Source organism: Limulus polyphemus, unplaced genomic scaffold, assembly GCF_000517525.1.
Source record: "Limulus polyphemus unplaced genomic scaffold, Limulus_polyphemus-2.1.2 Scaffold1510, whole genome shotgun sequence".
In the NCBI taxonomy this organism is placed as follows: Eukaryota; Metazoa; Arthropoda; class Merostomata; order Xiphosura; family Limulidae; genus Limulus; species Limulus polyphemus.
The window spans coordinates 151,432-164,440 of NW_013667120.1; the positions used below are offsets into that span (position 1 = coordinate 151,432).

The 13,009-nt window shown below is 35.2% G+C and overlaps 1 protein-coding gene across 1 annotated transcript in view; it reads right to left on the minus strand.

The window, feature by feature from the left end:
- Window positions 1–424: 424 nt before the first annotated feature.
- Window positions 425–13,009, minus strand: part of LOC106463890 — a 35,899-nt gene continuing 23,314 nt past the window's right edge. The window contains exons 2-6 of the mRNA XM_022391526.1: window positions 11,447–12,134; window positions 7,919–9,156; window positions 4,505–4,624; window positions 3,203–3,359; window positions 425–476 (exon numbers count right to left, since the gene is read on the minus strand). Of these exons, the coding sequence (XP_022247234.1) occupies window positions 425–476; window positions 3,203–3,359; window positions 4,505–4,624; window positions 7,919–9,032 (1,443 nt within the window). The 5' untranslated portion in view covers window positions 9,033–9,156; window positions 11,447–12,134. The remainder of the gene's footprint in view (window positions 477–3,202; window positions 3,360–4,504; window positions 4,625–7,918; window positions 9,157–11,446; window positions 12,135–13,009) is intronic.

A 13,009-nucleotide genomic window follows, 5' to 3' on the forward strand; every position in this document is an offset into this window, starting at 1 on the left:
CCCCTCCTTTTTTTAATATCTAATATTTTTACATGCTGCTAGTGAGAGAACCTGTTGTTAAAATCTTTGAATCCCACCACCGAATCTAGGTAATATTTAGCTCTATAAAAACTGCTTGAAATTAAGTTGAATAGTTTTGTGAGTTTGCATACAAACTATAGGCCATAGGAATTTGAAAAATGTCGATAGTTACATAATGTTGACAATATTATGTTAAGTCATATAGAACACCGTATATATATTACAATTTATTGAAGACTTAACGAATTGTTACGTGTTAATAAATAAAATTATGCCCTCCCAGTGGCACAGCGGCATGTCTGCGACCTACAACGCTAGAATCCGGGTTTCGATACTCGTGGTGGGCAGAGCACAGATAGCCCATTGTGTAGCTTTGTGCTTAAATACAAACAAACATATAAAATTACTTTTTTCGTATATTTAACATGTGCAAGATGATGCGATACGTACGCCACCTAGATAGCATAGAAGAAACAATTTATTCTCAATAAGGTATTTGCAGTCTTTTTCTAAGGCATTTATCACAGTTACATTGTAAAATGTATGCATGTTATCTACCACTACTGTATGACCAGAGGGAATCATTACGATAAAGTTACAGACAATTTTTTTTACCGAAAAGTTCAGTTTGTATAAAAGATAAATAAAAAGAACTACACAGCATATCAGGTGATCAGAAACAGAGAAAGGTTTGTTTGTTTGTAGTTAAGCACAAAGCTATACAATGGGCTATCTGTACTCTGCCCACCACGGGTATCGAAACCCGGTTTCTAACTGTCTAACTCCGCAGACATACCGTGCCAATGGGGGAGGAGGGCAGAGAGAAAAGATGCTAAGCCTTGTAGCAGGACATTCTCGTTCCGGTTAGGGTGTTGTTGAATTAACAACATATCGTCGATTTAAAAACCCGATACAAATAAGAACTGCCGATACAGGTAATAAATGTAGGAGACCCAATTACTTTTTATAAGTGGGGGGGGGGTCATCTTTTGTAGTTACGACACTGCACAACACCGACTTAATTATCGACTTAATTAACTGAGCAAACAATTTTTTTATAACTAAAACTAAATATTATCTCCACAGGTTTCGTCACCTTTAGGCCCAAGTTATAAGTTAAGAGATGAAAAATGCACATCGAACCATCTGTTGCCATTCGCATCCAACATACATTAAGTTAATTCGAAAGGTTAGTGTGCGATCATTTGTCGACAAGTTACTTGAATCGAAGATCTAACGAAGGAATTGATAAATGAAAGTGAATGAAGAATACGATGGGATATGTGTAAATGGCTAAATCACATTAAGTAATTCGTGAACATACTTTACTGGCCATATCGAATAGTAAAACTTCTCACTTCTTGTAACTTCCAATAACTCTTATCGAGTATCCGCTAAAATAGGCTGTGTAATTTCTTTGAGGCCGGTATATTTAGCAACACGTGAGCTATGTGAAGTCTTTGATACATGTATATTGGTGTGAACAGGGCAGGATAAACACTTGGGTTTTAAGGAGTGGATAATATATAAAACGAAGCGTATGATATTATGAATCAGGTTAGAGCACATATTTTACAATTATAGTTTATTAAAGTAACGACTGCCTGATTTTAGCCCCTCAGCATTAAGTGTTTAGACTTATAAGGTTAAAAATCGGGTTTCAATACCCGTGATGGGTACAGCACAGTTAGCCCATTGTATAGCTTTGCGCTTAACTACAAATAAACAAAATCCTAACTATAATTGATTTGTGATCGTGTCACGTCACGCAACTCGTTCTCTTTTTTTCTTTTTTACATTGTGGGAACATTCTTAATATTTTTTTTTATTTTCTCGTGTTATTGCGTTGTTCCCAGTATGTGTGGGGAGGGGAGGCTGCTTCGTTTGTCATGTTGCGTCATCGAGGTCACGTGACTGGTGTGGCGCCCTCTACTTTCTAGAACTATCCTGTACTTTGGCGAATGCTCTAGTATTTACTAGATAGAGGGTAGACTGGTATATAAAAGAGGGTGACAATGTGACGGAAAGGGGAATGTAATGTGTGTGCAGACAGTGAGTAATTGATCTGCAGTCAGAAGTATTATTGAGCACGTTCGTTGCTATAGCGTTTGTTTAGCGCGATTGTTGAAGTTGAGTGTATCGGTAAAGTTGTATTCGGAAAGAATAAACCAGTTTATTAAGTAAAGAACTTGTGTCGCTTAAGTTTCGTCGGAACGAAGTTACGGAAAATCAATTAACAAACGGAGACGTAACAGTCACACTATAATGTTTATATGTGGAGCATTATACTTTTATGCTTGGAAAGCCTGTAAATCGCATTGAATAAAGGCGTATTCAAAATGAACATATAATAACAATTTAATTGCTACGTGCACGCCAAAGGAACATGTTTTATATAATGTAGAAAGCTTCAATTGGAAATATGACCAGTGTTTAAAATTGGGCAAGGGGTGGTAAGTCATTAAAAAAAAACTGAATATGCATAAAGGGGCCCATGAAATATAGAATCCCCTAGCCCCCATTAATCCGGCCCTGGTGTAACTATTGTCATAGTTTTAAGAGATAAATGGCCCAGACTAGATAATGAGAACTCTGCAGTTAAGTAGCATCACAAATGAAACTTACGTCTGCCAATGTATATCCGATACAACTAATATATGGTGAAATTGCATCTTCAAGTTTAATAACATGCCTTTCAACCTTGACTAGTAACTTTAATAGTCAAAGTTAACTTGTAGATTATCTACCACATATAATATCAAACACAAATATCCTAATAAATCAATATTTGTTTTATATATGCATACGCTTACTAGTCTATGGATGTGTTACGTCAGCGAGGTCACGTGACTAGTATCACGCCACCTCTTTCTAGAAATATCCTGTTCCTTCAAGAATGCCCTAGCATTTACTAGATATGTGTTAGTATTGTATATATAAGACGTTCACAACGTGACGGGACAAGAAGGTAGTGAGTAATTGAACTGCAGTCAGAGAGTGTGTAATTGAATTGAGTATTGTTGAAGTCGAGCACGTGAGACGTTCGTTGAGAATTATAGCGCGACTGTTGAAATTAAGTGTATCGCAAAGTTATATTCAGAAAGAATAAACCAGTTTTATTTAAGAAAGGACTTGTGTCGCTAAAGTTTCGTCGGAAAGAATTTACGGAAAATTAACTAACGAACGGAGACGTAACAGATGAATACTTACACATGCATAACACACGTCGTGCCAATTACAGGCGTGACGTAACATCTGACGCAACGAACCGTGAGGTAAATAGTCGTCCAGAACCGAGCAGTTACTGGTTAATAGTTGCAAAGGGAGGCAACTGTCTTCTGAAAGAAGATTAGGAATAATATTACATTACAAAATCTCAGATCAAATGTATCCTTCTTCGTCTGTCAGAGCACAAAACAGTGTACAGCGAGTTACTATAAAAACTACTAAAAGCATCTGTATATATATAAAGACGAAATGTGTGTTTGTTTGCATCCCAACTCTTCCGAATTTATTGGGCTAATTTCAAACAAAATTCGTATGTATACAATACGAAATATGGGGAATATCTTAAGGTGATCAAAATTGAATTTAACGCTACTTCTATTTTGTAAAGCCTGTTGGTTAATTACTCCCAGCCTATTGAGTCAATCTCAAACAATCTTGGCAGGTTGACGCTATAGACAATGTTGAATATTCTAAAGAATTTCAAGGTCAAAGTATGAAAGTTGCTGTATTGTTAAAGGGTGGGGTCACCTCAAAATCTTTATTTGTTGGTAGATGTAAAGCAAACTGCAAATGTTGTTGATGAAGAAGCTTTGTTATAGTTTTAAAAATTTCAGATAAAGTTTGTGTTCAAGTTATTAATTTGAACTATATGATTGCTGTGAAACTTACATTGTTTTAATTAAGTTTAAACACTCCCCGTCAGTTGATGGGTATTTCAACTTGTATGTTATAAACCAAAAATGTGTCATTTATTTCCGCCTTCTATTCTTCACAGTATGATTAAGACATTTATTACAAACTTACAAGAACACATATTTTAAAAACACCTAGAACTGACTGAGGTAAGATGACTTTTACTCGACTAAAGACATCACTACTAATTCATTCATAAAACATAAAATAACAAACACAACTGACTACAAGAGTGCAAAAAACTAGTATTTAATTTTATACGTACTTCGAAAGTGAAGTTTTTGTTGTTTCGAAATTCTAACTGCAAAAATATACTCTCGCCGAAAAAAAAAAAGCCTAGAGAACTACAAGCTTCAAATTTTGTAAATAGAAATGCTTTCATACTAAAGACGTTACAACATCGCAAAAAGAGAAAGAGCTAAAAAACTGAGCAAAAGAAAAAGCACAATTCCTAGAAGGAGAACAATAACCAAAACAATCAGTAAAAACACTTTGCACATCTTTTCCACTGGCATGATTTTGGAGACAGATATATAACAATTACTTGCTAGCTTCAGCTTACCATTTCGCTGATTTGGTTCACCACTGCTATAATGATCAGAACTGGCCGCCATGTTGAACTTACTCCCGCGAGCTGGTTGTGCCTGAAAGGTTTTAGATGTTTCCTCGTGATCTTCCTCCTCTACATTGAAAATTGTTATGCACAGTTAATTGTAAAAATATTTACTTCTTGTGAAATTTAGTTGTGCGTTATCTTATATTTTATTTTCCACATATTTGTAGTAAACGCGAACATTTTTCTTTACAAATATTTATCACCCAACACTCGGACTCGCTTACATCCACTACCATGTAATACTTACCAATTCTCGTCATCGAATTTGAATTACCAATTCTGTTATAAGTGCCTAATTTTGCATATATATGTAAACTCCAGACTCCTGTGACCTTCTGATTTCATTAATTATAAAAGGTAACGCGTATATGTTTTGTTTTTAAGAGCTGATGACTTCACAGAAAAGTAAAATATTTGCAGACTTTTCTCGTTCTTTAAACTGTAACGTTAGGCTTGCACAGTAATTCTTTTCCTTCTAATTTTATACACGAAGTCGAATGATCTCATGAATGATCTCAAGCAATTCTATGATAAACTTTTAAAGTTGTTCTGATGTCAGTAGACCTGTTGAAGTCCTGTAGTACACTACACGTATTTAACTAATCCCCCCCTAATTACTGCTCACCTAATCCATTTATAACTTTAATTGCCAAAACACTCACGCACTTGTCTATTTTTTACTTGCGTGTGATTGCATCTAGTTATCTGTCCATCCACTCTACGCTAATTTATTCATTAAAAAAAGGTATTCATAGATCCCCGCCTATACATTTTCATGAACTACACATATCCCTCAAATTATTTTTACATCTCTGAAAGTTAAGCATTCAAATGTGCCTCAACTACACACCACAAAACAAACAAATAAATAAATAAAGGACTAGCATGTAATACAGTTCTGAACAATTACAACCGAATTCTTAAAACTAATACGCTTTAGGTTATGTTGAAAGAATGCACGACTGTCTCACCATATTTTGTTTATATTAGCCATCTTGAATAGACAATATCCTCATTTATTCTTCAGATTTGATAATTGCTGCAGTTTTAGTTATTAATTCCATATCATTTCGGTACAGTGTTATCTGCTGCCACGGTTTTGTTTACAGAAACGCAATCCGTCAGATCTGCTCAGCCATTGAAATCTAGATAAACACCTGTTTTGTTGCATCCAGATACCTAGTAGGAAGGTTTTGGACATGCTATCAGACAACTTATGCATACACTAGTTAGCCTGAAAAAAGATTGTGGGAAATGAAATACATCAGGTATTTACCGACATCCACAAGATGAACATTAGGACTTGCTAGTCCTAGACCTATAGACTTATATGGGCTTCAGAACAGTACCTGTATTTAAAATGAGTATTATGTGGCAACCCTTCGTGGTGAGGTAGCTGGCTGCCTCGAAGGTGGGTAGAAGAGAGTTCCTTTACTGATGTTACCAGTTCGCTTTATACTGCTCTATTGTTTCATCTTCTTTTGATTTTTTTTAGCTACACCATACGCATCTTTGTTTTCCAGCAATCCCATTCAATCTCTATGTCAGTGTGACCTTCTCTGGATTCTGTTTTCACCTTACTAGTACAGTAGAGGTTGATATCCTGCCAGTATATTTGTGTCGGACTTGTTTAGTTTTATTTCAGTATGGTCTGATACTTACACCCAGGCGATGGTATTACCTTGCATTTACTTTTCTTTCTTCTATCCATCTGGAAACCAACTGATCTGAATTTTACTCTGTCCAGCCTGCGAGTCACTTGCAAATATTGTATTGGTGGCACTGTCTATTTGTGGTTCACTGTTGTTTTCAGTTGATTATTTTTGAAACTAATAAATACTATTGTTTTGAACCTGAGAAACTGTTATAATGATATAAAAATATAGTATAATAAAAACAAAACATTTGATTTACGCATTCATTTAAAAGAGAACATCGTTTAGTCACAAAAAATAACAGGAACGTAAGTACAAAAAACATATTTAATTAAAGTTTCGGAATTACAGAGGTTCCATCTTCAGGAATCTATAGATGATAATCATAATATTAGCTTTAGAAAGTATTCAGTGAACAATTATACATACAAAGAACAATATAAATACAAGTCAAAGAAATCAGATTACGAATAAACGTTAGAACAGATTAAAATCTAGTGATGGATCGTTACTTTAAAGAGGAGGAAGAATATTTTAATACACAATGTCTCTTTAACCAAAAACTTAGATCGTGATTTAACAGTAGATGGATTTTTAAAAAATCTTCTTTGTATACTGTGTTCACAAATGGCAAAGCGAGAAGAACTGTTCATTTTGTTTTTGCCTGTTCTGATCGAAATTCCTGTGTTAATTTGCTCGTACTTTAAGCTGCACATTGTCTGACTTACAATCTCCACGTATATAATGCCGTGAACAATGAGAAATCCTTTCTTGGAAGTTTTAGTCAACCATGACTCTAATGGTTTCTCTATCGTAAAATGACATTTACTGGACTTTTTTACTTTGTGTGACAGCCTTTTAGTATTTTCTTTCAAAGGTAATCTTCCAATTTCCCCATTAAACAGAGCTTATCCTCTTACCTTACCATTCACAGAGAATTCTCATTCCTGCAAAATGTTCTACATCGTAACAGCTACCTTAAACACTTCCTTGAAAAAAGTCACTGTTCCTAACTAATGCTATTACCAACAAACCGTATAAAAACTTCCTCTCTGCATCTGCTTACCATTATCCCGGTGAACAGAACACCAATAACAAGAAACAACTAAAAAGACTGATTAACCTGTTCTACCTACAAGTTAATTTAAAGGTTATTTTTAAACGCAGATTTGAACTGAATAATCTTTTCAACTATAAGGATCACCTACCAAGTTCCCATTGTTCACTGCTCGTTTATTTCTATACATACAGAAATTGTAAAGCCACTTATATTTGTGAGGCAATGTACCAGTTTAGAACACGAGCACATAAGTAAAGCAATTAACAGTTCTCCTCATTTTGCCATCCGTGAACATATTATACAAACAGGAAATCCTGTCAACACGTTAAACTTCAAAATACTCTCTACCGTTAAATCCCAATCTAATTCCCTTCCTTCTCCTTTTATTTGTAATCTGATTTTTTTCTATTTATATTTCTATTGTTTTATATATATATATAATTATTCGCCAAATACTTCCGAACGTTAGTATTATGATTATCTCTCCTAGCTTATTGAAGAAGGAACCTCTGACATTTCGAAACGTACCTTATTCAGCTGATAAAATTTACAAGTCAGATTCATTTATGAACTTTATTTTAAAACAATAATTAACAAATTGGCAAACTACTCGATTGTTTATTCGCCTCATTGATATCTACTTACCCTCACTCTCTTTCTTTTCTAAAAAATGAGACAACCCAAGTGATGTATTTTCACCTTCCTGATCATCCTGTTGAATATTATCTAATGTCGTATGCAGATGAATTAGTGCTTTTCTCAAGTTATCCAATTCCATAGCAGCTTTCAATCTGTGTGAAATTTTTTCAGGATCCAAAAGGTCGCTCTCTGTGGCTCCTTCTTTGATCATCTCCATTGCATCAGTTAACATATTGTTTTCGATTTTCTTTAGCTTGTTTTCGACTTGTTGAAATTGGCCTTCTTGAAAAGTGAAACTCTTTCGCTTTTCAGCTCCATTAATTACAAATGTATCTTCTCCTGTCGTTTTTTTGCTATCTTCTGCGTCCTCAATCCTGCTTATATTTTTAATCGTTTGCTCATTTTCTGTGTTTGTCTTATCCCGTTCCTCCGTAGTATGCCAAAGAAGATCTTCAACATCTTTGGATATCATTGAGTCCCAGTCATTACTTCTCTTCTTCCTTAAAGTGTTCAGAACCTTGGCCATGTTTTTGATATATTCCTTTCTAAACCATTTCTCAAAATATTCTTTGGAGTTTGGGGGTTTTCGAGTCGATATTTCTGTACTTATTTCACCAGAGTCCTTTTTTAATCCATTTCTATTTGTAGTTTCTGAATCATCTGTTTCATTTTTCTCATTTATTGACTGAGATAACGCCTCTTGTGAGGATTCAGCACGTCTTTTTCTAATATTTCGTGTATTACTTTCATCTTTAAAAATCTCTTTAAGTTCATTTTTGATTGCTGATTTACGGTCGTCATTAAACTTGTAATCTCTTTTCTTCAAAATGAGACGTTTTGTTTTAGTAAAGAACGGTGAAGACTTATCAGTACCGAAAGTAATGATACCACTTTCATCGTCTTCATTGCCATCATCAAAATCTCCAAAACGATATTTTAGTGATTCTTTTTCATGATTACGTGGTTCGATCTCCGAAGAAAGATAGTTGAAAATATCTTTATTGTCTTTTCTGTTATTGCCTATTACTAACTTGTCACCACTAAAAGGGCTATGCAAGCGGTTCCCCTTGGTTGTTACTTGAAAAATATTATGTAAATCTTCTGGATCTACCATAGACATCTGCCTCCTTAGTTTCTTCTTTAAACTTGGAAATTGTGTATCTTCTTGGATTAATTGCTGTACTTTGTCTGATGTTGAAAACGGAAAAAGTAATCGAATTCAGGTTCTTCGCTGCTAAAATAATCTGGAAAAAAAAAGATGGGTGTCTTATACAATAGGTGAGATAATTAGAATGCTTATAATAACTATCAAAGATTGTCATAAAAGTTTCTAATTTCAACATATAGGTACACAACGGGTTATCTGCGCTATGTCCGTCGCAGGGATAGAATCCCTAATTATAACATTATAAACCTTCAATCTTATCGCTGAGTCACCAGATAACTCCAATAAAGCTAAAAATCGGGTTTAGATACCCGTGGTGGGCACAGCACAGATAGCCCATTGAGTAACTTTGTGCTTGACTACAAAAAAAACTACTATAAAATAAGAAAAAGCTGTTAAAAAAAGGAACCTGCATCATAGTTTCTTATACGAAAAACAGAAATTTGTTTGACTAATGTAAAAAAATCACCAAAAAGCTAAAAGCTGCTAATATAAATAATTAAAAACCTTCATATTCGATTTTTCTGACAATATCAGACTAAATACTATATCAGTGTTGGATCCTTCTAAACGTGCTAACTTTAGGTCAGTTCTGCAAAAGATAAACTACTGATTCAATTGCTTTCATGCTTGGCATGGCCTGGTGATTAGGACACGCAATTTTTATCAGAGTTTGCGAGTTAGAATCCCGTTACAGAGATGCTCGTCCTTTCAGCGTTCTCACTTTTCGTTAGTAAAGAGTAGCCCAAGAGTTGCCGTCTTCTAAATCAAGGGCGGCTGGTGCAACTAGCTCTCGAGTAGCTTTGCACAAAATGGAACAAAACAAACAAACTATTTTCATATAAGATATTAGAAACTCACATTTGTGTATGGAATTGGAAGGCACATTTAAGATGTGATAAATGAGGAGAATGATTTTATGAATAACTAATTAGCACATAGGAATAAAATCTTTACTCTTAACTCTGAAAAAAATCAGTGAAAGGGCTTATTAGTCATAGTACTGAGTTTACAGTCCGGGCGTGACCATTTGGTCACCGTTTCCGGACTGTGAATCTGAGGATTCTTAGTTAGTGTCCCCTTGCCCACATTTTGAGGTTGTGGGTGCACTCCTGTGTGGTGATCAAATCCCACCTTTCAGTCAGTAAGAGTAGCCCAACAGTTGACGATGAGTGTTGTTGACTTGATATCACCTTCTAGACTAGTTCAAAACTAGGAATGAGCAGATAACCTGAATAGATTTGCGCGAAAATTCTGAAACAAATAAACTGCGTTATCTATTAATATCGCACCTATTTGTTCATCATACAAGATAGTTTCATAAAGTAAAGATAATTCATAAATCAAACAAGTGACAGGTATCAGAGCCTTGTTACCTTCATCCTAGTAATGTTGCAAAAGCTGAGTACACACGTCCACATGCTTTTGTTTTTTATTGCCAATCAAATGGTCCCCCGGTGGGACAACAGTACGTCTACGGACTTACAACGCTAAAATCAGGAGTTCGATTCCCCTCGGTGGAAACACCAGATAGCCCAATGTGGCCTTTGCTGTAAAAACAACACACATATACCTATCAAATGCTTTAGGACTCAAGTTCAGGTATTCATGGATAAAGGCATGGAAACTGTCTGCATTTATTACAAATTTATTAACAAATTCAGCAGTACTCAATCGTTTGTTATCACGGATAGCCGTGTCCATTTTGGCAATGATTTTATCAGTGGTGTAACTGTTGGGGTATCTTGGGCGATCTTCTTCGCCTACTGATGTTCAACCATTATTAAACCTCTCCGCCCACTCGTACACTTTTTTGCGCTATATATACAATTCTATCCACATTGCGCCAATATTCTCCGGTGATAAAACACACACACACACACATAAAACAAAAAAATAATTACAGACCGCTGCTTTTCTTTGGTGCACACTGATAACTGGGTAACACTTTCATATTTACATACATCAGTAATGCTTGGCGAAATATCATTTACCGTTTTGTTTTACGTAGAAAGCATTGATGTCAATATTTCCTTCATATTCCGACACACCCTCATATAAATAAGTCGCACGAACCATGGGTTTATATAACATTACTCCAACAGTTAGAGTATCATTCTAATTTATACTTTCACTGATACGTTAACTTTGGCATACTTAACACCTTATATTCATGTAACTATTTTAAAACTGAATCTACTGTTAGTGTCCCTGCAGCAGTCCAAGCATACAGGAGTTTTTATGTTCAAACAGTGTGTAATATTCCTCTAAGAAAAACTCCAAAGTTCAAAATATCACAAGTTCTTTTTAACCTAAATTTCAGTTTTTTTTAAAGATATCTGTTTCCCAGACATATATAGAATACTCACCGTCTTCACTATACTTGTTCCATACGGAACTTTTGGGCATCTGTCGGCTGGAGTCGCTTACATCTCTCCATTTATTGTACGTGTCGCTGAATGATGGCAGAGAACTGTAGATCTGTTTTTTCCACAAAGAAGGCTTGATGGGTATCGACGAAACTCCGGGTGTATAAGCTGCACGTGTAGAATCAATGTCGATGTCGTAATCATTTCCACTTAGTAGAGACAGAGCTTCTTTATCTTCATCATTATAGTATTGGCGTTTTCTCAGCTGACCGTACGGATTCATCGATTCGTTCTGGTCTTGTATAGCTGCTCCTTTCTGAGCCACTTGACGGTCGATTTCTTTGAGAGTGTGGAGCAGCTTGTTCGAGATTCCAGCACCAAAAATACCGTCAGAAGAAGTTAAAACCTCGGAAGGAACAAAGGGCTGATCCTTCTTCAGGTTATGGAAAACTGAGTGCCCTTGTGGTGTGTCTGTATCGGGCACCAATTTATGTACTTTGTTAAATAGATAGGGAACCGCATGTAAGTCAAACTCTCCAGCTTCCAGCAGGTTGCTTCTTAGTCCGCGGTTGTTCCACTTTTTAAGTGGCCTTCGGTAAGCGTGGATCTCATCTAAAGAGAGCCCCTTAACTAAACATAAGCACATCAAAAGGAAAAGTCCTTTCATTATGATAATACGATGGAACATCTGTAAAATAAAAAAATATAAAATTAGAATATAAATGTAATCAGTTGATGGGCATATGCTTTTATATTATTAATTTCAGAACCAAACATTTTGATTGAAAATCTTGGCTAACAAGTGTCAGTGTTTATCCTGAACTACGATAATGATTCATTATAAGGACCGCCCAGGAATTTCACAAACATTCTAATAGAACATACAGGCAAAAGCCATCCTAAAAAGCAGACTTGTTCTTGAAAAAATCAATACCTTCTATCTCAATGGCTAGGCTGCTAAAATATTAATAATAGCAAAAAAAAAGTTCGTTTTCTGATTGTTAGACAAAATTCATCCATTTGTTCTTCATATTATTCTTGTTTCACAAGGCTACAGAAAATACGGCTATGAAATTTTATTCAAACTAGGGCAAAACTGTGTAGGTCAAAGACTATCTTATGTTGATTCATGAAAGACAAGGAGTGATTTTATCAGTTTTTTCATCGCTTCTGGCCAAGTTTATCTTTGACTAGGTATACTGCACCAAAATGTATGCACAGCTACTAAACAAACTCCTGCGAAAATTGTAGGACTATTTTTAAGTTCATTTTTAAACTCGAGATTTCTACTCTCTAAAATTTTCGAAGTTTTTTCTTCGAAGCTATTCGAGCATCGCAGAAATGTAGAAGTCACTTAAGTTCTGTTATACTGGTTGGAAATTTATCAACTTTGGTTTGTTTGTTTGTTGTTGTTTTTTTTAATTTCGCACAAAACTACACGAGGGCTATCTGAACTTATTTATATAGGTGAAATTTCAAATGCACAAATATTTTTGCAGGTACAAATCCCCCTTATTGTATTACAGAGTGTCACTGTGTTAGTATAAAGACTAAACGTAAGGG